Raw genomic sequence first — 24,731 nt, 5'->3', positions numbered from 1 at the left:
AGATATGCCTTATAGCTTACGGCTGCGCTTGGGTGGATGCTAATTACTGATTCCTCTCTTACCACGAGTTTACTCTACCTTGGGGATTCCCTTAAAACAGGCATTAAGTTCCCAAATACAGAGTGGTGGCGTGCGCGTGCGCAGATGCGCGTGAGCTACATGTCGGGCGAGGCGGTGGTGCCCCCCGGCGGACTGAATGAGCCTCCGGGAGCCAAGGCCCACGTTGCCCGCAGCGGTGGTGTGCTTCGACGGGGTTTGGTGGCGCTGCAGCTCTACCGGATGATGCACCTGGGCCGCCACGTGTTTCTATACACGTTGCTGCTGCTATTGGGAGCCATTCTTTTCCTGGTATTCTGCGATCGCGTGGCCAGCGTGAGGATGCCCTTCCCGCGGAACCTGCCTCGCACGTCCCTGGACACCCGCGCGATGCGCGCAGGTACCTGCTTGCCACTTCCGTACAGGCCTTCCTCCTACGATGCGCGGGGAACTGTGGGCGCGCCAAACTGCCACACGCAACGAAACCTTCCAAGAGAGGTGCTGAGAACTACCTGTACGACATCTTTGAGGGGACAGAGAAAGGGGCAGAAAATTAAGGTACGATTGCCCCCAATATGCATTTAATTATGCTATGTGTTCGGTTGACGTTGGAGGCATAGTAATGGGCGTTTAAAAACCCGGAAACTAGAAGAAAACGAAGCTTCCGAGTCCTCTGTAGTTCTTCCCGGTGTCTGTGGCTTTTTGCGTAGATTACACTACCTCAAATGTCTAGGTTCATTCAGCTTGATTGGCCTCATTTTACCCGCCGGCCTGCTTCATGCAGAGAAAGGGACGACAGATGAAAGGACAGGGCGGGGAAGTTAACAAGGCAAAGCTCAGTTGGCTACCTAACACGTAGAGGGGGCGATAAAGAAGAGAGAAAGAAAATTTCTGTTCGGTTCGTGGTATGAAATGTGTTCGTGTTGCCCTTTCATCTGTAACAGACATGGACGCCTGCAGTTAGCGTTTAGCGTGCTGCGGAACCCGTTACTCTTAAATATGTCTTTCCTAGCTGATTATATTTAAGCCATGTCATTCCTTGCTGACGATAGCGTAGGCTTCGCAAATAGGACGAAGCGCGTGCATGGTCTATGGCCTCGGTGATACTCTTGCGTGATTTCGGAGGCGTGTTGATGCAACCCACAAAACGGATGCAGATCTGAGTGCGGGGTGTCGAGCTTCTTCATTTTGCCAAAAAAGCGTTATTAACCGCAATTTACAGGCAACATAAGTTACGATGCACTGGCAGACGACAAATGTTTATTAATGAATGCCGGACATGAAGATTTGACGTAGAAAAGTGCTTGACTGCCTCTGGCAACTGACCGCGAGCACTTCCTGACGCAAGTAGTAACCAATTTCCGGAGTAGCATATTGGATCATGCCATAAATTTTATAAAAATCACGTGCTCATACGTTACCGTGATGCACTTCAATGTGTTGAAAGTGGTGAAACGAGAAAACTGGAGAAGGAAGTCCTTGCACTCAGTGACAACCTTTACTGGAAAAGAACAGATGTCTGCAGGCATGGAGCGTCTGATTGTGTCCCTCCGTCAGTAGGCTGACAATTTGCTTGCCGCGTAATTTTTTCGCTCCTTCCTTGTCAGAACTGTCGCCATATATGGAGGGGTATTGGGAATAGACCTGTCTTAAAGATTTCGGTGAAATCAAATACTGGTTGTCCGCAGCTCTATAACGCATAAAATGTGCAATATGGTAAGAAATGCATGTCCTTAATAGGAACTGCTACCAATATACTATGTGTTGAGAGGAAGCTAGTCACTGAAACCAGGGAATATATTCAGCTGCGTAGGAACGGAGGGCGTCTGTCGGCTCTATATCTTGGGCTCCATGGCTACAAAAAACGATCAGACTGTAGTCACGTCAAGCTTGGGACCGAGACTTGCACTAGACACACACTTTCTGCTGAAATAGGCCGTTCCTCGCGAAATTGAATAGGTTTCCATTGAACACAAGCGTGGCATCGTCGCCACAGCCAAACGCAACAATGAGGCTCGCCAGGAAAGTGGAAAAGTGTGGATTCGGATGCATATGCTGCTGAAGAGCACAGTTGAGGAAAGGAAAACTAAACTGTTCACAGAAAACAGTACCCCACACCGCCGACCCTGACTGTGTGCCTTCGACTCTGCGTTTGCAGTTATCATCGCGGTGTCTCACTGATGTTCCTCATCGTATTTTAGCGAACGTAAAATGCAAAACTGCTGGGTACTGAGGCACCAATGTTTTGCGTGCAACAGAAAACCACTGTTAATTTCATGAAGTCGTAGCACTCGACCGGAATCTTCAACGGGTTTGTCGCTCGTGAAAATTGTGCAGCTTTGGTACGTAGCCTCGGAGAGAATAATACGGCGCACACCTTTGCGGTCGAACAGAAATGGTGTGTACGTGCCACTTGTGCTCCCGTGCATGTCTATTTCTTTCCGAAAGATGAGGGAGGGGCTGAAATGGCTAAGTGGGCTGCGTGTTATTCCGTCTGCGACTGTACTGCTAGCATAGTGATTTTTAAAGGCACTTGTGTCAGTTTGAAGCAGCACAGGGATTGAAAGCCTTCGCTTATACCGAATGCATCTCTTTAAGAAGGAGTTTGGTTTTCTGCATTCAGCTTTTTTGGGCTTCGGTGCAATAGCTGCAGTCTGCCTAGGATGCCATGCGGCCGCCTGTGCGCTCTGATAAGGCAGCGATGCTGAAGGAGTCATCGAATGCATTCGGTATACCTACGGCCGGGCCTTCGGCCGGAACAAGCTTGGCAATTCATAGGCACTGAACGGAGTGCTTACCAGCCATGCAGTCGTAGCCAGTGGTCTCGGTACTGTTCAGGACGGGCGCTCGTATTTTTAAGAAGACGCACGAAGGATTTGCGGTAGAGCGTTAGAAATCAATGAACGACACAGCTGATTCAGGGTTCACTGCTTACTATGAAACGAAGCTTGTGGCATAATCTGGGATAGCACGTCTGTTTAAAAAGGGTGAAGCTTCGTGGCCTTGCCAGTCCACATATTTCAGTATGCTCTGCTGCTGCCGCATTCACAAGCAAAAAGGGTCACTGAAGCAAATGAGGTGACGAAGAGTGTGGTTAGGTTAAATAAGTCACTGATGCTGACAAAACAACGTGAACCGAATAAATCGGAAGGTGTGAGTGTATTTTAGGAAAAGTGCCTATATCTAAAGGTAACTGAGATCTTTTACTTTATCCAATGACCTCCAGCATTTACCTCAGTTCTCCCATCGTTCGGGAACTCTAAATTGCTTTGTTATGGCTGTTTGGAATACGAAGTTGTTGACAATTCATTTTAAAGCTAGCAGCATATTCTTCCCTTGAGAGCGAGTGCATGCAATGGCGTTGTCTACTGCGTGATTTACTAACGATGGCGCATCGCGTCCTTTCTGTGTTCATATGCTGCGGTGAATCAGAATAAATCCCTCACGCCAATTACCAAACCCGCACGATTGTTCGCAGGAGGAAGTAAGTAGCACACTAACAACATAATCTACAACGAGAGACCTGAAAGCTTCGATCTTTCGGGTCTCTGCTACTTCGTTAGAATTAACAGTGTGGATTCATCACGAACATCACGAGGCACGCGGTAACTAAGGCCATAATGAAGCGTCTTTTAGAACCAGAAGTGGGCCGAGAAAAAGCCATAAAATTGTTTTTGCTTCGGACAATTTTCAAAGTCTCAGTTTTGCAAAATTCTTCTGCTGGCTTTCAAAGACTTCAATATCAAGTTTCAAATGTTCTACAAATGTATATGCATAACAAGATGCTCCTTTAGCCGTTATGCCCTTTCTCTGTCTCACGAGATCTGCTGTGTTTTAACTTCAATAACAAAATTGCCGGCAGGCTACTACTTTATTCACGATCGCCGAACTGCAGAATAAACCCTTAATTGTTTCCTCAGGAACTTGGTGTTGAGGCATGGTAATAACATACGGCAATATCTTGTTCTGTGGCGTTTTCTATCTGCATAAAACCTACAAGTTGTTAGTTGCGTGCCGTTTTAACAAAGAAAAAATCCTGCTGTAGTGCAAGTAGGAACCGTGCAATTACAGAGCAATCCAGAAATAAATTTTTTTTTGAATCCGTGAAAATGCCACCTTCTTATCGGAATGCAAATTCGGGTGTAGTGGCTCAACTTAGCGAGCTTTAAGCGTGGGTTTCGCCGCAGTCACAACATTTAGTTTCTGAAAGAGCGTGTACAGCACCGAATAAAAAAAGTGACAGGCGATTAAGCGATTCATGCGACAGAGCATGCGTTAACGTTAGTGTGTCCCCCTTACGGTGGCAGATGACTTCATCTAGTTCATCAATCACTGCTTCACATACCGTGCCCTCTCTATTGTCCCCAGCTCTCGCTTTCTTAAGAGATCGCGCTTTCCTTCCCGCCACGCGTTGCCTGTATCCAACGCGTCTTCTCTCCCTTTCCTCTTGCCCTCTCTCTTTCCTCCCTACTCTTTCTACACCTTGCCTTCTCTCTCCCTATGTCTGGCACACCGCCTACGCCCCACGCTTTTTACACTAATGGCGGTTTGAAATATTTGCCAGCAGCAGTTTCAGATCAGGATCCCCGTGTCCTGACCTGTGACAAACGCAGCCCAAGGGCAGCCACAGATATGTAGAGCAGAGGATTTCATTTGGAAGCAAAAAATGCCTAACGAATGCTTTTACAAAGGAGGTTGTTTTTCTTCTGCGGTTTTTGTTAATGTGGCGTAGGGTACCTGCGCTACGTGCGAGAGACCGCGGAGCTGGCCAAAACGCTCGACGAGCACACTGCGAGGCGTGGCATCAGGATCGACGTTGCTGCTCACGGGGTCGCTGACTCTCTCGCCCATGGCAACCTGTCAGCACGCTTTGCCATTGAGCTCGGAACTAAGGTTAGTAGAATGCGTTTCGTGAACTCTGATTATTTAGTTACGAGTCATGCCCATTAAACCACAGCCGCAGTTTGTCGCTCGAGGTAGTGACATTACAGCGTGCACGCTGACGGCACGCGATCACCCATAGGAAAGGTGGTTTCCTGAGCACACGACGTCGTGTCTTTGCGTGGTCATGCGTGCGAATACGATTTGGTGATGGCAGTGCGCCGGCATTCTTCATTAGCATCAAACACGTCATCACTGAAACCCAGTTTACGTAGGTATTTCTCAAAAAACAACTGACGGGCAGGCGGTCGTGTACAGCCCAGTGCGCAGATAACAAATGCTGCTGAGCGAAAAACGGCTCTTGATGTGAGCTGCTAGAACGAAGTTGCGGCCAGACATGGGATATTTGCAGCACGCGCAAAGTCCAAGCAGCAGAGGGACCTCAGACTATCCGCATGGCTGCGTGACCTCATGTAAGGGGAGCCTGTGTGCAACCTCCATTCACCATGGGGCACCTGCCGGCTCCCTTATGCTGCACCTTATGCAGTCCACGTTCTCGTATCCTGTCCTGACAAACGCATGCAGGAGAGGATGTCTGGCGATGCAATACGAGCCGCGTAGTGTAAGCCAGAAGTAAAGTGTTTGGGTTTTAGTTTTATAACAGAGGCTGCAGATATTGTTTATTATGGAAATAGCATTCTGGAGAAAATAGTTTGATGTTTGAGTCTTTCTAGAGCCTTCTAAAACACCAAAATGTCTTAAAGCTCAGGACAAGTGTTTGCTTTACATTATAAACATTTAGAACTTAAGGGCAGCCAGAGGTGTTCCGCTGCGCCGCAAAGAAACAAACATCGTTGCCTGGTTACTTTGGCAACCTAGGTACTTTCTGGTTCATAGCAGGGCAGTGGAGCATTGCTTAACCTCTGCATCAGTGCGCCAGGTGGGCATTAGGACTCGCAGTGATCCATGAATGGAAAGTGCAGAATGGCCTTCATATAAGGTAATTAATCCTTTACGCTATCACGTCCACTGCGAGACAGATTAGTCTGTCCTTTTGAGACATATCTTGAGACAGATTAGTCTGTCCTTTTGAGACATATCTTGAGACAGATTAGTCGGTCCTTTTATACAGAAAACGTACCGCACAAAATTAAATGTTGAGGAAGCGCGTATAATTACTGGGAACTTGCAGTAGCAGCATCAGAAAACCAGTGTCAGACCTATTTGTCAGAAGCAGGACCGAGATGCGCCCTTTGTGATTCATACAATTACATTGACAGTTTAGTGAGAGGGAGTAAAATGAAGAGTAACTTATTGGCTGGAGCGGAACCCTCTCCTAATCTTTCCTGGTCAGCTTTATCGTCACTCTGAATATCAGAGGTTGGTAGCAAGTGGACCTTCAGTTGGCATTCGGTGCCCGCCGTATGCCATCATGTGGATCGCTGACAGCTGTGACGAATCCGCGAGGCACGCTACGACGTGACGCTCACTTCTCCAACCATGACAACATATCTTGTTCCCCCTTCTTCGTCTTCCACTGCAGGCACTGGTGGCCTGGTACAGCGTCCAGGTCCGGCGGTCGGAGGCTCTCTCACTGCTACTCCTTCAGGGAGCCGTGCTGCAGCACATCACCGGCAACAGCGAACAGCGTATCGAAGCGGCATTAGACTTCCTCCCCGGAGGTGCCTCTGTGAGCCCCGTGAACGTGTTCTCTTGGCTCTCTGACGTGGAGCTGAAGCTGAGCGGGGCCACGTTTATACCAATCTCTCTGGGTCTCTTCACCGCCTCTGCGGCCCTCTTCCCAGCCCTAGACCAGACCGACGGAGGCCGGCTTCTGCAGCGGCTCGCTGGAGTGCCAGGAGCCTTGTACTGGGTTTCCAACATGCTCTTTGACTATGGCGTGCTGTACCTGCTGTACCTGCTTCTGCTAGCTCCCATGGTGGTCATCTGGGGCTTCGGTGACTGCCTCGAGTTCTGGCGTTCCGCGGTGCTGCTGTTTGCTTCGTACGGATGGGCAGCTATACCTCTGTCTTACTTGACGGCACAAGTGGCGGGATTCCGGCCTTCCAGGGCTTTCTCTCTCGCGATCGTCATCAAGTGTGTCTTTGGTGAGCTTCACAGTGCAGTCGAGGCGCTGGTGGAAATAAATTAAATTTCTTTCTATTTATAGCAGTGAAGACGTACGTCCTAGGAACGTCTGATGCTTATTTAGTCAGACGTTTATCAGGAAGAGGGTAAGCCACCAACCAAACGAATCAGAAAGGAGAATGGACAGGATAATTAATTTTTCGAGTCATAGCATTGCTTTCTTTAGAAAATACTGTCTAATATCCAAGCTCTCGTATCGGTCGCTGACGCGAACAAGGGAGCGTATAGATTGGAAAAAAAAACAGGAAAGAGCAACTGCGTCTCATATGTAAAAATTTTCTCGCGCGGTACGCTCCGCTAGAAGCTGTCATATAACGACGGCTGCCGGCTGCTCTCATTATCATCTTCCAGCATGCACTGTCGTGCAGCTGTGCAGCTGTTTCAAATTCTAAGTAGAAATCATTCCTGTACTGGGAGCGGATCGCAACGGCCATTGAGAAACTAATACCGGCTGGCCGGATAAGAAGATCATCATTGCAGCTCGTCTCCTGGTCGTATCTGCAACCAGGCGCCAGAGAGAGCGCCAGTTTGCATGAAACATTATTCGAGAAAACTGAACTTAGAAATGCTAGTTTTGTGCAAGTGGGAGATTTCGCTGAAATTGCGAAAAAATTGTCAGATGGTTACGGTAGTCGGTAATGTGAAAATTGAGCTCCGCTCATCAGACGCAACCTGCCACTGCTTGCAGGTGGCATATTAGATTGCTAGCCGCCCTCCGGTTTCTTCCCAAGACAGCCGCCTTTCAGGTGTCGTTTCGCTCTTGTACTTGGGCAACCAGTAACGCCGATGCCGACGACTACGATGCCGGATGCTGGAACAGACGGCGAACTGCTGCGCTATAAAATAGTGCAGCCGTTAGTCGTATATACGGTATATATTCCGCATCTTGAATTTTGTTGACAGCCATTCTTTCAGGAGTGATATCCTCTTGGCTCATCACTGTAGCACTCTGTTATAAGTGGAGGCTCGAGGAATGGCTTGTTGTCAAGTGAGGTAATCCTGTTCCTGGCTGCACATTTCATGTCAGGGGTACTGCTGCGACATAATGATTGTGGAGAGCGCACGAATGCAAATATTACAGACTTTGTCACAAAAGAATAGAGCGTGATGGGCGTTACTGAGAGCAAGGCTGAATTTGATTTCCAAAACAGAGAGGCCTCTCCAACGAGAAGGATACAATGCGACATTCATGCGACTGAGAGATTGAAATAGCGTATGGAAATCAGTAACGTCAACTTTTGGATGCTCCTCATTGTTTCACTAGTTTGAGCGCAACTGGAAGGTTTCGTGCTGGGCGTCCTTCTGCAGCTCTACATGCATGGAGCGCCAGCCGTAGGGCTCTTAACGAAGAAAAGCCGTTGCGCGGAAAAGAAAAATCATTCGAACCGCGCCCCTTCGGTCGCCATTCGTGTGCGCTCAGGAAAGTTCGTTCGACTTGGTCAAAGGGCCCTGTGTCTTGCTGTAAACAAAGAAATTAATAAAAAGTAAAGAACATTGTTCGCGTCTGCGATACGATATGCAGAGCGAGCCCCAAGCCGATGAAGGGACCCATTAACGCTACCGTGTCAATCACTCCAAGCGGCGCTAACTGTTGTACGGACAGTATTATAAAACAATATCAGTGATCTTCATGTGAGTCCCAACCAGCTACCGTATAAGGGCTTTTCGCCAGAATTAACTTTCTTTGAAGAGTGTAGCACTTTGAAACTCAATCGATTTTGGATTTAATAAGAATTGGAACCCTACGCAGAAACAAAGCCACAACAGTCGATCAGTAAGGGGAAATAAGTGGCGATGGTCCAACAAACTTAACCAAACGCACGTAAAAGCTGCTGCCGTTTTGAACCATTGGGTCACGTCGGTAAACCGTCCTGCACAATTCCTTATCCTGGCGAGGCTCTACGAGAGGGACTGTGTGTTTACAGCGCACACTTTAGAGCGAGGAAGAAAGATGGCAGTGGCTTAGCTCGGCTATGCCAGAATATATGTAGCGAAGGCAAGTGTGAAACTCCCCGGTTGGCCTTGTGCACATATTCCACAAAGTATGAAATACAGGCATAAACGTCCAGTATGACCTGTAGGTGCATGTTTGATTTCAGGACCGAGGCTATCCAAGGACTGAAGGGGTCGCGTCACTCTTACGCCTATTCTCTAGGCTAACGGCACGTTGTTCTTCGGTTTCTTGAGCCCGCCGCTGAAGTCTCTTGGTCGCATTTCATCGTTAATCACGGGCCGTCTTCAGTGAAGCAGGACTCAGGTCTCTCCTACGGCTGCTGTCGCTTCTGCTAGCGGTCGAGACACCGGAAATTAAACGTGGCTGTCTCGCGGCGGCATATTCACGGCGGCGTTTAGCCAGTCGTTCGGCGCGCTGTTCGTCAGTTTTCTGGGCGATTCGTTTCCTCTTCGTCTCGTTCCGCTGTCGATTCCAGGCCTCCTCCAGCTTATCAGAATTGTCGCCATCCATACTGTCGTCTCAACTGTGGTTGCGGCGCACGCCAGCTCTCTTTTTCAATCCTGTGACATCTTATCACGCAGCTGTCAAAGCGAGCGGTGGCGAGCGGAACGACGAGGAACGTGGTGTCACGTCCTACCAAACAGCGGCGGCGGCGGCGAGCAGCGTGGTGTGACGTCATGCCAGATGGCGCGGCGAGCGCGCGAAGCACAGTAACCTTCCACGACGAGGCGCGCGTTGTGACGTCACGTGCCTCGATGGAGTACCGCCACGGCGAAATCGCGAGTTTGCGGCCATTAAAGCTTTCGCTTTAAAAGGCTCGCGGATTCACCGATCCAACGCACCGATGGCAGCCCTATTGAAAAGTTCCTTTTCATCATTTGGAAACTAAAGGACCATTATGGACTGCTCGAGAGACGCGTGTTTGCTTTATAGCGTTACACTCCCTTTGCGCCCAGCGTGTCATTCAATCATAGCGCGCTGTGCAGACCACGTGAACCTGACGCTCCATGGGAGGTGGTCGAACCGTAGAATAGTTGTTTGCCTCTGAAACTTCCGCGCACGCTATTTTCTGCAGACAGCTTCAGCGCGGTATGGTTACAGGCGTGTACGGTGTTTGCACAGGGGTCCTGGCAATGCTGTACATGATACGGTTGCACATGGCGTACTACATGGGCGAGGAAGATGTACTGGACAAGGACGTGCTCGAGCTCGTCACCACCATACTGCGCACGCTGCCCACTGTGTCACTCTCCTGGGGACTGGGCCGGGCTATGTGGCTCACCTCTCTCAACCAGCTCTGCCACATGGACAACGACGCCGACTTCATGCAGGTGACCGCGCTAACAACCACCTCAATAACTGCGCGCCCGCATTATTCTCCTTGGCTTGATCTAAGGATATCAGGTTCACTGCGATTTCGAGGAAAAGGGGAAATTAGCTGCCACCCTGGGTGAAGTCGCATATCTTTCCCTACAGTAGCGAGCAGTGATAAATGACTTTTACGGTGAGTGACGTTGTAGCGTTAAATGAACTTGTGACAGAAAGACGAAACTCTGGACAGTATCTGCGGGTTTCGTGTCACCCGTCCAAACACCACAGTAATCTGTGATTCGTTGAGGACATTGCCTTTCTAAGTGACCCACGGTATGAACTCCGAAACATGGTCAATGACTTGAACAGGCAGTGGAGAACAGTTGGTTTAAAAATTTCATATGCAGAAAGTTAATGTTCAACAGTCTCAAAAGGTAACAACAGTTTATGATTGCAGCCAGTAGCTGGTAGTGGTAAGGAAATGCGTCCACTTAGAGAAGGCAGTGACCACAGAACCACATCACGAGAGTAAAATAACTTGAATAAAGATGGGGTAGAACGCATTTGACTGGTTCTGTCAGATAATGAAGGCTGTTTACCAATATCCCACAAGAGGATATAACAGCTGTATCTTACCCATACTCACCTATTAGGAGATCGCGGAGGCTAACAGAAAGATGCAACTTATTTTGAGGACAATGCAGCGAGCTCTGGAAAGAAAAGTTATAGGTGTAACGATAAAAGACCAAAAGAGGGCAGTACGGGTCAGCGAACCATCGCAGGCGAATGATATCCTAGTCGACATCAAGAAGAAATGGCATTGAGCAATGCATGTAATGCTCAGCCAAGGTAACCAAGAGATAGATACGAAGAGAAAGTAGCAGGGGGCTGCAGGAAGTTTGGTGAGTGAACCAGGTTAAGAAGTTTCCAGGGACAAGGGGGCCGCAGCCAGCACAGGACCTGTTAGCTGAAGAGATATGGAGAGGCCTTTCTACTGCAGCCGAGAAGTAAGGCTGATAGCGATGATGAAAAGTCGCAGTCCCAGACGATTTCCCAGTACAGTGACGGACTACAGGACCTATGTCTGTACAATTTTGTCCACCTTATATTTTCTTTTTTGTTCCAATAAACTGATTCTCAAGCTGGTTTTGATGATCTGGAATAATAAGAAATGTAAAAGGTACAGCACAAAAGCATGGCTGTAGTGTTGCGTCACAATGTTGCTATACACGAGCGCGGCTAAGCGATGTCAGTACCACGGTTTCACTTATTTTGTCGCCTTTCCTGCCGGTTTCAAACAATGCTTCAGATACTATACTCTGCGCTAATACGTACACTTTATCGCTCTTTAAAGCGCAAGTGCTCGCCTTGTCGCCAGCAACGTGGTCATTGAAACTAATGCGCTGTTCGTAACATGACGTTGTTCCTCGCTTTTAAAGCGAAAGCTTTACTGGCCGCGAACTTGCGATTTCGCCGCGGCGGTGCTCCGAGGAGGCACATGATGTCACAACGCGCGCCTCGCCGCGGATATTTCTCTCTCTCTCTCGCTCCCAAGTCTCTACTGCGCATGCACTACTAGTAGCACCGAGCCACAGGTGTTCCGCCGCTGCGCAGCGCCGCGCCTTTCCTCAAAATCCAACTTTCAATTTTCAGTGTTCTCTTTCTTCTTTCCCTCCCTTCTTTACTCCTTCCTTTACGGCGCGGTTCGGGTGTCCACCGAGATATGTGAGACGGTTACTGTGCCGCTTCCTTTCCTCAAAAACCAAACAAGTGAGCCGACGGCGTTCATAGAGTTAAATGGCGTTGACAACTTGGCAAAGGCCGTTCATTTTCACGAAAGAAAAGGTGCACAACCAGCTCCGTGGGTGAGTCGAGACCTCAATCTCGCTTTCATGCACGTGGTGTTGGTGTCCAACTGCAAAAGCCTGCTTTGGTTGCGTTCCGCACACTGGATAGGCAGCGCGCCCTCCCTGCCACCCTGGGAGGTGGCATGCAGTTAATGGTTGATCGCGAGAGATTGACCACCAAATGAACGCTGCGGCGTAGCTATTGCTGCAGTACCGCATGTCAGCCACAACACTGTCAGCGCTAGTGCATTCAGGCCACATCTCTCTCTCACCACCACCACCACGTGTATCAAAGCACGAATGAGGCGTCCGCATATCCAGGGAGCCAGTTATGCGCCCTTCCTTTGCTCAAAGCCATCGCCGTCTAGAACATTGTCAACGCCAACGCCAATGAACACTGTGAACGCCGGCATCTTTCGCTTTGTACTTCCTGGATTAGCTGAGCTAATTTAGATTAATTTTTTTCAGGCGTGTCGCATCCTGAACGCGACCGAGTCCCCTAGACAGATGGTGCGCCGCTATTGGTTCCTGGTCCGCTGCTGCAATGCGCGGCTGGCTTGCATGACCACATCTGGGCGCTGCGTTCTGCCGCGTGTCCGCCTGCTTACGTGGAACCCGCACTCAGTGTGGCCAGAGGAGTCCACCTTGCTGCTCACCGGCCTCCTCTGCCTGGCCACCGTGTTCTTTTCGGAGACCAACGTGTGGTGGTTGCTGCGGCGCATCTGTGGGTACCAGCCGCACCTCTACGTCAGTCGGTCGCCCCAGTGCCTGATGGACGAAGGTGAAAAGGAGCGGTGAGAACCCGGCCGAAAAGTCGGAAGTTGAGTGCTAGAAGGCCGATTTACTTCATTTCACCCGCAGTGGCACCGCAAGATGGTGTATTAATGTACGAGAAATCTCTTTTCTAACTACAAGTAGAATAAAAGAACCAATCTCTGCTTTCTATTATAAGTCTTGCACACTTCGCTTACGATAAAAATTCAAGTAGAAAGCACAATTCACTTCTGAACTATAGTGAGCTTTCTATACGACAGAATATACCAGGTGTTTCAACGAACAAGTTCAAAAATTTCTGTAGACACGGTGTTTTATAATCTCCTTAGGGGAAAACTTTTAGCCGCCGCGGACGCCAGTTAGTAGGAAATTAATCATAATTACGTAGCTAATCAACCAACACTTACTGAAAAATTGTTTACCTAGCATAGTCTGGCGGCTGGTCCCAATGGGGAGTCCGGAGCCACGGACAATATGACACCATAACACTCTTCAAAGGGAATGAGAAGTCTCTCTGAAGCTTTGCGCCGCGATAAAATTGCCGCTTTTTTCCTGAAAAAAACTGGAACCGAGCGCATGAGGAGCGCATAAAGCTAGATGCAAACGCAACCCCTACTGGTGACATGTTGCAATGACCGCGGCCCCGAATTTGAACTGCGCGCTGTATTATACCGTGGCTCGCAATTTCCCTCCGTTACTCGCTAAAATAGCGATCACACAATTGTTGATGACCCCGCCGAGGTGGCTCAGTGGTTAGGGCGCTCGACTACTGATCCGGAGTTCCCGGGTTCGAACCCGATCGCGGCGGCTGCGTTTTTATGGAGGAAAAACGCTAAGGCGCCCGTGTGCTGTGCGATGTCAGTGCACGTTAAAGATCCCCAGGTGGTCGAAATTATTCCAGAGCCCTCCACTACGGCACCTCCTTCTTCCTTTCTTCTTTCACTCCCTTCCTTGTCCCTTCCCTTACGGCGCGGTTCAGGTGTCCAACGATATATGAGACAGATACTGCGCCATTTACTTTCCCCAAAAACAAATTATTATTATTATTATTATTATTAATTGTTGATGACTATCCTTTTGTGCTCCCCATCGTCGGGGCAAAAGCCTTTGCACTACTGGAGCAATAATCCATGCATGCAGCTGGAGCTTGGTACCATAAGTAATGCATCATTCGCTCAGCGACAGTTTTGTGGGGAACAAAGCAGATCTTTCGAGAATCACTATTTCTTCGTTTCAACAACGGTTATGGAATCGACTTGTCCATGGCTTAGAAGTCACCACTTCCACTAACCACGCGAGAATGTTGACTAAAAGTTATTTACTACGTCATAGTTAATTAGCTATGTAGTCAGAATGAATTTTAATAGTAACTGCCCCAACGCGGCTGACAGTTTCAGGCGAGGTCTAGTTTAATAAATCTTCACTACCAAATTTAACTTGCTTTGCCACGGCACACATGCCACTCTGAGAAAAGGAGCAAAGAACTTCGGGATTGTAAACCGTAAGCACTAGTTGCCACAGATGCAAATCACGTTGCGTTGAGGCTGGGGCCCAGACAGCGTTGTTGGAATACGCCGATGCCGCAGCGGCCGCGTTTCGGTGGAGGCGAATCGCAAAAATGGCAGGCACTTAGCCACTTAGACTGCGGAAGAAACGTGAAGTTTCTAACAGAATTAGGTGAGGGACGGGATAGATTACAGGAGCGCTGAGAGCTGACCTTGCCAATAAATCAGCCACCTCGTTAAAATAGACGCCTGAATGAACAGGTACCCAGAAAAAGCGGATCTCACGCACTGTGCGCGGAACAAAAAACCTAAACGAACGATTCAGTAAAGATTTTCCCGAATTTTGGAGAGAGACTAGAACTGAAAGGCAGTCAGCAAGAATAAGAACCCGTGCTACATGCCTAGGAAGTTTGACAAGAGCCAAACCAATGACCAGAATCTCTGCGAACAATATAGGGGTATTATCTGGGATACGAACGGAATAGCTCCAAGCCAGCTGCTGCGAATATACCCAACCGCCGCCTTCTCACAGCTGCCGGAGACATTACATCAGTGGTGATAACAGTATGAAGAGGAAAATTCTGTACGTGTTCAGAAAGGAGACCATTTAGGATATTTGCGGGCATATGTTTTGCATGGGACGGGAAAATATGGTCATAATAGAAGACGGGGTCAGCCTGCGTATCTGCATTTTGTTGCAAGGATATCAGATTAACCTGAAGCGTGGCTAACAGATTCTGCGTGAACCTAAGTTGAGGAAGCTGATAGCGTGGCCAATTATCAGTGAAAAACAGTTGTGGATAGGATAAAAAAATGGGACTACGAACGCCGGGGGCCGGGTCAAAGGACCTGAGGAAAGTACGCACTGTTAGAAGATGGAAGCGGGAAAAGAGATTGGGGGATACCGGCTTCCAGATAAAGGACAGTGTTTGAAGTTGATTTTGAGTGCCCGAGGCATAGCCGTAGGGCACGCCTTTCCAGTAAAGCTAATGGCTGCAGCCTGTAGTTTGCGCTACCAGAGAACAAGACACAACCAAATTCCAGAATCAGTCTCATAAAAGCCTTATAGAGCAACAGTAACGTGTCACGACGCATGCCAAACTTTTTATTGCCAACTCGTATCAACCGGCCCAGAGCATTCCTTCATTCCTTTCTTCTCGAACTCCTTCCCTTAACCCTTTCCTTATGACGCGGTTAAAACTGTCCACAGAGATATGTCAGACAATTACGGCGCCATTTACGTATCTAAGAAAATCACACCAATTTTCTTCTTAGTGGGAAGGAGGAGCAAAGAAACTATATTTACGTTTCGTACAAGCGAATAAAAGCGCATAGCGCAGACAGTCGTGTCTTTACAGATGAAAGTTCCACTCTGCCAGACTACAGGGGTCCATCCCACATCAGTCTCCCACAAGACTACACTAATATGTGTATGGCGCCGACCCTATAATGCGATGACGCTTCACATCATCCGTAGGAGTCTTTAGGTCGAGACCGGCTCGTGCACGTGCGACTTACTACGTCAATGCAAAAAGGCGGCGTGCAGAATCGCCCAAAATCCACTGGCACGTACTCCGCACATCGCCATTTCGCACCGATTCCCAAGCAGCACAGGTAAACGGGCCATTATCGGAAGTGACGGGTTTTACTATGGCCCTATGTAGGATCGGCCTTTGCCAATAGATTTCCAATATTGGGTCGATTAGTTATGCTGCTGGGGGTCTAGTCTAATCCAATACAAAAATGAGGTCTCGACCTCTGGCACTCTTGCATCTACATAGAATACTGCGTCAGTAAACCTCATCCCAAGCGAGGCAGATCTCGCTCCCTCTGTTATCTCCCGCCAATGTCTCTTACACCCTGTATTAGAAACGCAATGAAAATGTTGTACAATTCAACCTCCAGGAATAACTCTCAGACAATTTCCACCTACCCCTCACGCTATTAGGGTACAAACCCACATCTCAGCCCACGACACTTTTACAGCTAAATGAAGGCGTCAGTGAAATCTCTAAGCCAAACATCGAGCGATTCTAGCCGTGGACCTCCATCGGACATTGGACACTGTCTGTCGGGACATCATACTGGCCACCCTAAAATCCACGGGATGTGGCTCACTCGTAGACATCTACATACGTATCCTCCTCTCCCAACGGCAAACTAAGCTAACATTAGACTCCTTTCGGTATCCCCTCCTTCCTCGGCTGAAAGAGGTACACCCAAGGACATTGTAGTGTCTCTTTTACTTTTTGCTTTTGCTGCAATGCACTCCCCCCCCCTCCTTGCTATATGCGACACCGTGTATCCGCTATGCCATCTGTGAGCACAACGGAACAGTATGGGCAGTTAGGGGTCACTGGGACACACTGGGACTCAACCGCAGCTTCCAAACGACATCACCCCCTCTTATGCCACGACAGGCGGTCTAACACATTCATCAAACAAATACGATATGATCATACTCACCAAGCAGCGCCGTCGTACAACACTCTCCTCCCATCCTTGTCACCATGGGAGACTAGGACAGGCAACTATGAATCTTGGGTAACTGTGTGTCAGGGCAGGTGTAGTATTCCACATTTTCTTTCGCTGTATTAGTTACTTAGTTATGCAAGTTTGCATGACACTGTGGCAGCTGCTATGGAAGTTAGGGACGAAAATATTGATGGGAGATAAAAACAAAACGCGTTGAGGCAATAGGTACAAATGTAAAGGCCGCAATAAAACGCGAACGCGCATATGCCTTAGTTGTTGATTTTCTGGTGAGATATTCTGTTAAAATTGGTTTACGAATATGTATTTCGGCAGCAACATTATTTAGGAACATGAATTATGATAGCTGAATACTGCAGCAAAAGTGCACAGGAAAGATTTTTTGTTTTGTTGACCGGAGCTGTTCGATTTCTTTGAAGGCCTTACTGTACGTGTGCGTAATATAACATCAGTTGAAAGTCAGCGCTTTTGTTGTCGTTTCTCGCGATTTTTTACAATGAATGCCTGTAATAGTTTCGCATACGAAGCGCATAATTGCCTTTCGACAAGCCCTGTTGTGATCTGGCAGCAGTGCAGTCAGTTTCCGAAACCATACCCGGTTTGAAGTTGAGTATAACAATAGGGCATGTCGGCATCCTCCTCATGAGGAGTCTGCCGCATAAAATAACAGGTCTCTAAGAACCCATTTTTCTCTCCTTGTTCCTTGGGACAAGATGACTGTGAATATTTCGTAGTTGGGATCAGGAGTGCGTTTTACATTCGCTGCTCTGTAGAACGCACTACCACGTTGTTTCCAAGTAAAATATCCTTATGTGGAACAAAACGCGGCACTAATATAGCGGAGTTTATTTCTACTGCTCCATCTTTCATCTTGTGTGCACAGCTAGGCAGTGCAGTTTCAGCTGATTACGTCAAAGGCATTATCATTAGCGATTCCACCTTCATTACTGAGCCCAGTGGAAAGAAAAAAATTTATTGTCGAGCGCGTAATCGTCGCTTGCTGTGCATAATGTCCTGTCAGACTACGGCAACGCCTTTTAAACACTAGACCGCAATGTTCCCACACTCCACAAATGCACAGACCATGCAGTTCCCCGCAATTCCGTGCCTCTTATTGACTGCATCGGTTTACGCAGAGGAAGCTTCCAGGTGCGTTTATGCATCCGCGCAGCCTTTGAGCTTGGCTATCTAGCGTCTTGGAATACTCACTCGGGATTCTTGGCAGGGAATAAACGGCGGAAAAATACGCGCCACAAACGCTGCCGCGTCTGCTTGGCACCGCTTCAGATACAACGCCGGCGACACCGCGAATTCTCCCCACAGAAGCGCTTTGGGGAGCCCCGGCGTGTGTAAGTTTAGAGCTTGCCATACCCTTCACCAGCGCAAAAAAGGCACAATGTCAGCATGATGTCTCGTTCCTGTAAGGCATCCGAGGCAGTTCAAAGAGTGTTATTGGTTGCGAGCAGAAGGTGATGCAAATATTTGCTTGCCAAGGTGTGGACAGCGTGGTTCCTTAATGAGTTTAAATGATCTACTGGCCGCCGTGAGAAATGACAGCGTACCCTTGCGTTTGCAGCCAGGTGCGCCACTTCAAAGATAAGACACTCCCGTGCTTGGACACGCTGGTGGTGAATCACCTGCGCCAGGAGGCCGGCCCGTACGCTCCGCTGCACGACCTCAGCTTGTGTCTGCACCGGCGAGAGTGCCTGGCAGTGCTCGGACCCACGGGCAGCGGCCGATCGCTGCTTCTGCGCGTGCTCACGGCCCAGGTGCCCATCTCGGACGGCAACGCGCACCTGCGGGGCGCAGACCTGTTCGCGCACCCGACCGAGTTTGTGCGCGCGCTGGGCTACGCGGGTGAGGAGCGCAAAGCCGTCGGCTGGCTCACCGGACGTCAACTTCTACGCCACGTAGCCCGCTTGCGGCGCATACCGGTGGCAGGCGTGCACTCGTTAGCCGAGCAGCTGCTGTGCATGCTGGACCTGGTTGAGAAGGCCGACAGGCCGGTGGTCGAATACAGTTCTGGCGAGCGCACAAAGCTGGCCGTGGCACTGGCTCTAGTCGGGGCGCCGCCCGTGGTGCTTCTGGACAAGCCGACAGAGGGGCTGGATCCTGTAGCCAGGAGGCGCGTCTGGCACTGCATCATCACATTCGTGAAGAAGGCTCATATGTCAGTCCTGCTGGCCACTGACGAGTGAGTAAACGAGCGCTTTAATTTGGTGAAAGCGGCCAGGTGCCGTGCTCTTTGAAAAAAAGCCCTTTCGTACGCTGTCTTTTACCTTTGTTTTCTCTCCTTGATTTTGTTCAAGCAGCATTACGTTTGTGCACAAAGTTCATGCTACCGAGGAAATGAAATGTTTTCACGACACCTGAGAAACGGCCAAGAGAACAGGTTCAATGTCTGTCAACGACGACCTTGTTTGACTGCATATTAGAGTACGTCAATCCGAACTTCTCCTGCACAAGAGGTTTTCGAGCCACCCGTTAATAGCGAAGGAATCCGTTTTGAATTCCGCTCAAGCGTACTGAAGACCTTTGTCCCTTGGAGTACTGTTCTGTGCGATGGGTGAGTCGGCACGCAAGAAATTGTTACCTTTGCAAGCCTGCAAAGCCTGCTTACAATTATAGTACATAAGTTCAGAGAGTTTGGGACGATTCTTCTTGTAGACAGTTTGCAAAAATATTTGCAGCTACAATAACAGCCACATTTCCCCTGTGCTTTTACTTCTAAAGTTGTATGCCCTGCACGTATACACTGCTCTTTAATTCCCACTGGGAACAATGGATGTTCGAAACTTTCCGGTGTTTCTTTCCATGTCGCAGCATCGAAGAAGCCGAGTCGGTAGCCTCTCGGGTGCTCTTCCTGCACCGGGGCCGTGTTCGGCGCATGCTGAATGCTGCCGACCTCGATCCGGCTGCCGAACGTGGGTACGAGATCACCGTGTCCCTGGATGGTCTTAGCGGCTTGACGGCAACCGCCGCGATAGAGGAGATCCAGGAGACGGTGCAAAGCCTCTTCCCTGGCCGCACCCTTGGCGTCACCAAGCTCAAGGTGAGAACACTATGTTCGCGCTCCACAACCTCCACAGGCTCTCTGGTACGCTCTTAGGTGCATGTTTTAAGGGCGCAAGTTGTGTTTGGAGAAACCAAGCAGTTCCTCTGTAGTAGTTGTTACGGTAACAGTAGCCGGGTTTGCAACAAGTTAGCGCACACTTGAACACATGATATTCCATGACGTGATTTCTCGAAATGAGAGCCTTCCTTGTGAACATTACGCGACACGGCTTGAACGCGACCCGCATTATACATGCAGAGATTTCAGGCCACCGTTGCTGCGATATCTTTGTCTTTGACTGGAAAAATCGTAGATCCAATCACATGCAATTTTGGGATGAATTTTTGTCCAGTTGGAATTAAGTAATAATGTCGGTTTGACTCCTCTTCAAGTGACCAAAAGGGAGCTTTGCGACGTCGTTTCCTCTGCTGATGGAAGCAACGGAGGAGCCAACGCGAGCACAGTGTTTGGAGTGTGCGTGAAGTTTGTTGCCAACGCAAACATTAAGCAATCAACCTTGTGTGTCGCTCCTATCGAATTGGTTCGCTATGTGTGGCATGCGAAAGCATTCATCGAGAACTACGCGCCGACATCAGCGATTGCACAGAATTTTCTTGCTCCAGCGCCATCATGTACGACGACCCCCAGCATTTGATCGCCCAGTTTTGTCATGAGCTTTTTCGGTGTGGAACAACATTGTGGTTACCGGAAGCGCGAGGTCATCAACCAAAGATAACCTTTCGAAATGCCACTAAAAGTGCTTTTAGCAGAAATATCGTTATTGCAGAATAAGGCATAAGAAAATAGGTCTTTCCGTAAGCTTGTCTTTTCTTGACAGTGTTTTAAGCCGGGGAAAATTTCAGCATGCTGCTTTTTTCTACGTGGGAAGCATCCTATACCAAGAGCATCACTGCAGTTCCAGCCATATTCGGAGTTATGACCGGTGTGTTAAATGTCAGGCAGCCTGTTCTGCGGGCTACTTGTTTGGTTACTCGCTGGCTACGGGATGAAATAATGTGAGATCTAAACACGGCTTGGTTGTGCAACCGAAGGGCAAAATGCATAAATGGCGCATCAAATTTTTTGTGCAAGCCATGCATTGTAGTTGAATTTAGGACCGCAAACACGCTCCGTCCCAGAGTTTGATGTATCTATATACTCTTCACAAACACTAAATCTTCTGATGAATCCAGTTAATGAACTGCGTTGGACGTTTTCTGAAAGAATGCTGCCGAAAAACAAAAGTATTTTATTACACAATTTTTTATGCGTATGTGTAGTACAACAGAATAGCTAAAAAATGAGTTCGTCCTCCGCGGTGAAGGGGTTGATATGGTCACACCTTTTGCGAGAGTAGTGAAGTCAGGCGAAAAAAGCTTCGTTTACAAAGATTCGCTAAAAATCGGCGTTTTGAACGCCCAGCGGCTCAAAGTGCTTAGTTCAAAGGTCACGGAGCAATGCTTTAGCATGCTCAATCCACTGGCGACATAATAAGGCAACCTTTAATATGGATGCCATTCCCAAAAATTTGCGACAGCGCCCAGACAGTGCTGCTAAGCCTAGTGGCCTATTACATTCTGCTTTGCAGCCAAACAGTCTATTCTCTTTCTTCCTTACGTCAGGGATGATGTCGACGCAGTGTTTTTGCATGTGGAAAACGATGCACCGCGTGGTGGCAGCCAAGAGAAATAGAAATGCTTGTCCCGAAATCCCCCCATCGGTGGTGAGGAGACAGAGGAAGAGAAATGAGGGGCTCGTAGAAAGAAACATTCCGGTTTGCTGCTTGGTTTTGGTGGCTGCTGGCTTCCTTCATGTGTGTGTCATATCGAAGCCCACATTTCCCTTCCACTGTCTGCTCAATAGCTTAACGAGGAGGGCCTCGGTTCTGGCAGTGCTGATGCCATATGTAGCATAAGAGGGTTCTCACAAAGTTTCCACCCTCGCCGTTCAATGATGCTGCACGTTGCACTCGCGGTAATGCACGACATACTCGTCCGCCACAATGGACGCGGATGGCTGTGGTGATTTTTCAAGGTACGGATTACGTGCAACATAAAATAACCCCAAAATCATAAGATTAGACGGCCGTCACCGCAGCTCAGTTGGTAGATCACCGGACGCGGATTTAAGAGTCGCGGGATCGGATCCCACCTGCGGCATGTGGTTCTTTTTTTCTGCTTTCTAATCAATTTTTTCTTTCAACGATGAAATAATTGCACCCGCCACAGTGGCTCAGTGGTTAGTGCGCTTGGCTACTGATCCGGAGTTCCCGGGTTCTAACCCGTCCGCTTCGGCTGCGTTTTTATGGAGGCAAAACGCTAAGGCGCCCGTGTGCTGTGCGATGTCAGTGCACGTTAAAGATGCCCAGATGGTCGAAATTATTCCAGGACCCTCCACTACGGCACATCTCTCATCCTTTCTTCTTTCACTCCCTCCTTTATCCCTTCCCTTACGGCGCGGCTCAGGTGTCCAACGATATATGAGACAGGTACTGCACCATTTCCTTGCCCCGAAAAACCATTTAATATTATTATTATTATGAAATAATTGCACTCTTAGTCTCTGTTTAATTATCTCCAAAAATTGAAATAAATAGAATCATTCCCCTATGCTCGCTGGTTTCGGTGGCTGTTGCCTTCCTTAATTCTAATGTTAGTGTGAGATTAACTGTGAGAGCGCTATGCCTGCGTTATAACACAAGATGAGCGTCGCTAATGTCCCATGTGGACTGCTGGATTCGAGGCGCTGCATCTGTAGCGCCCTTTTGCAGCAGCGCTTTGCTCAGCTCTGCGTGGCGGTTGACGCAGTCCTACGTGCGCTTCCGCGTGATGGACGACTCGGTGAACTGGGAGCTGCTGGTCGACGCCCTGGACTCCCTTCGGCGCGACCTGGGCCTGACCGACTGCCGCGTGCTGGTGACCACGGTGCTGCAGTGCGCATTCTACCGGCGCCTCGTGGAGCCGCCCTCGTCTCCCGTTCCGTCGATGCTCATGTCGCCCATGTCTCCACTGCTGGGACCGGCCGCCGCTGGAGGAGCCGGCGAGCTCTACGCTGGCCCACCGCCGCGCTCCGCCTTCCCCAGTCCCTACGCGTACCCGACGACCAAGCAATAAACACGCTGCCGCTGCTGCTGCATGCCATCTTCAGCGGTGTGCTCTGTGGCGTCCTGAGGTTACGCTCGCGAAGCGTTCTGTGCTCGCTCCGCATTGTCCTCACTCACTCCTATTACGCTTGCTGTGGCCCATTCACAAGCGGTTCAAAAAGAACCAGGAAAGAATAACTGCGCTTCGGTGTGACTTCGCATGATAGTCAGCGCAGAAGTTAAGTAGAGCTACGCGTTATTTGGTCATCAAACTTTGAGCCTCATCGCGGAAAGAAGTGCCTTGGTTGTCATAAAATTCGCCCACTATATGTAGGGAAATCACGCCGGACAGATAATTCCAATATGCTGGGGAGAAGTAACGTGGGTAGTTTAGGTAGGCAGGTTGGTTAGTGTATAGTTGGGTATCTAGATATTTAGCTTCCAGTCAAGATGCACCACCTATAAGATAAAAAAGCGTAGGGTACACTTAAGCTTTGTCTTAAGGCTATGACGCCATATCGTAGTGGGTTAATTCTCATATATGCAGACTGCCCTTATCTACTTAGCATTCATAGATGCCTAGGAGCCTTCGTACTCCTGCGGGACCAGTGGTGCAGCGATTAAGCAATGCTCCGCCATCCTGCGATGGGCCTTGTGCGACTGAGGTTGCTCTTCCTGGGCGACCAAGCACTAACTTAACTGCCAACTGCCACGGGGGCAGTTTGCTCACAAGCCGGTGGGCCGGTTGTCAAGACGCCGCAAACTCACGTGATCCTGGCGGCCGACCTACCTTCTAGACCGACACCGAATTTTCTGTACCACGATGCCTTTAATGTAGTCGCGTTACAAGTACCGAGAGAAATTGTTTCAACGTGCTCTGAATGCGAGTGAATTGTGCACTACTTCTATTTGCGTTCGTGCGTTTGTGTAACTTTGTTCGCGTTGGTCACCAAACAGCATACCGTACGGAGTGGCAGCCTGCGCGGCGCTCCTCCGAGCTTACCCGAGTTAGTCCCGAGCATACCCGAGTTTCTCCTACTGGCTGCAGCGCTCCTCAGAACTTACCCGAGCTTACGCTATATTATACTGAGTTAGAGTAACTCGGGTAAGTTTGAGTAAGGGTCCACACTTTCTGTTAACACTTTCCATGGACGCCACGCATGAGTCAAGGAAGCCTTACTCAGTAAGAGAGGTGTTTCGTCAAAACTTTACACATGATGAGAATACAAAAGAACAAAATTGACTGCTCTTTCCTACCTACTCTCTGGCGCAGTGTCTTAGCACCTTGATGATGTCTGTGCCGCAGAACAGATTGGACAGAAAGAGATAATCATGAAGCAGGATGGCTTTAAATTCAATTGTTGTCTAGAATTCAACAAATATTATTCTTTCGGTGGTACGTAGAGTAACATACGCTTTGTGGACTAGTGTTTTTTACTGTGTTGATTCGTTTAGCGGCTTAGGGCCGCCTTTTTAGCTGCGTAATCAGCAGTGGGAATACTACCGCTCGAAATCATTTATCCACTTTTTTTTTCTGGCCTAATGGACAGCTCGAAAACCAAATATGATCTCGTCGGGGTGTGTCTTAAGTTGCATTTCCAGGTGGTTTCTAGCAAGAATCTCCGAATGAAAAGGTGTCAGATGA

General features: G+C 48.9%; 1 protein-coding gene across 1 annotated transcript; it reads left to right on the top strand.

Moving 5' to 3' along the window:
- The first annotated feature begins 153 nt into the window (after positions 1-153).
- Positions 154-23,158, top strand: LOC144123284 (ATP-binding cassette sub-family A member 17-like). Its single transcript, XM_077656138.1, has 8 exons — positions 154-436; positions 4,769-4,929; positions 6,461-7,025; positions 10,142-10,350; positions 12,646-12,971; positions 18,526-19,143; positions 19,773-20,001; positions 22,812-23,158. The coding sequence occupies exons 1-8, from the start codon at positions 160-162 to the stop codon at positions 23,115-23,117; spliced, it is 2,691 nt and encodes an 896-aa protein (XP_077512264.1). The 5' UTR covers positions 154-159; the 3' UTR covers positions 23,118-23,158.
- The last annotated feature ends 1,573 nt before the right edge of the window (positions 23,159-24,731 follow it).

Source organism: Amblyomma americanum, chromosome 3 (assembly GCF_052857255.1).
Source record: "Amblyomma americanum isolate KBUSLIRL-KWMA chromosome 3, ASM5285725v1, whole genome shotgun sequence".
Classification (NCBI taxonomy): domain Eukaryota; kingdom Metazoa; phylum Arthropoda; class Arachnida; order Ixodida; family Ixodidae; genus Amblyomma; species Amblyomma americanum.
The sequence above is the reverse complement of the archived record's forward strand: the minus strand, read 5'-3'. Positions and strand labels throughout refer to the sequence as shown.

What these genes read in the sequence shown, in the direction of transcription:
- LOC144123284 (XM_077656138.1), top strand. Translation starts at nt 160, where the DNA reads ATGTCGGGCGAGGCGGTGGTGCCCCCCGGCGGACTGAATGAGCCTCCG. An exon ending in CCATTGAGCTCGGAACTAAG is followed by an intron (nt 4,930 to 6,460) that starts GTTAGTAGAATG and finishes CTTCCACTGCAG; the next exon opens with GCACTGGTGGCCTGGTACAG. An exon ending in TTGGCGTCACCAAGCTCAAG is followed by an intron (nt 20,002 to 22,811) that starts GTGAGAACACTA and finishes CGGTTGACGCAG; the next exon opens with TCCTACGTGCGCTTCCGCGT.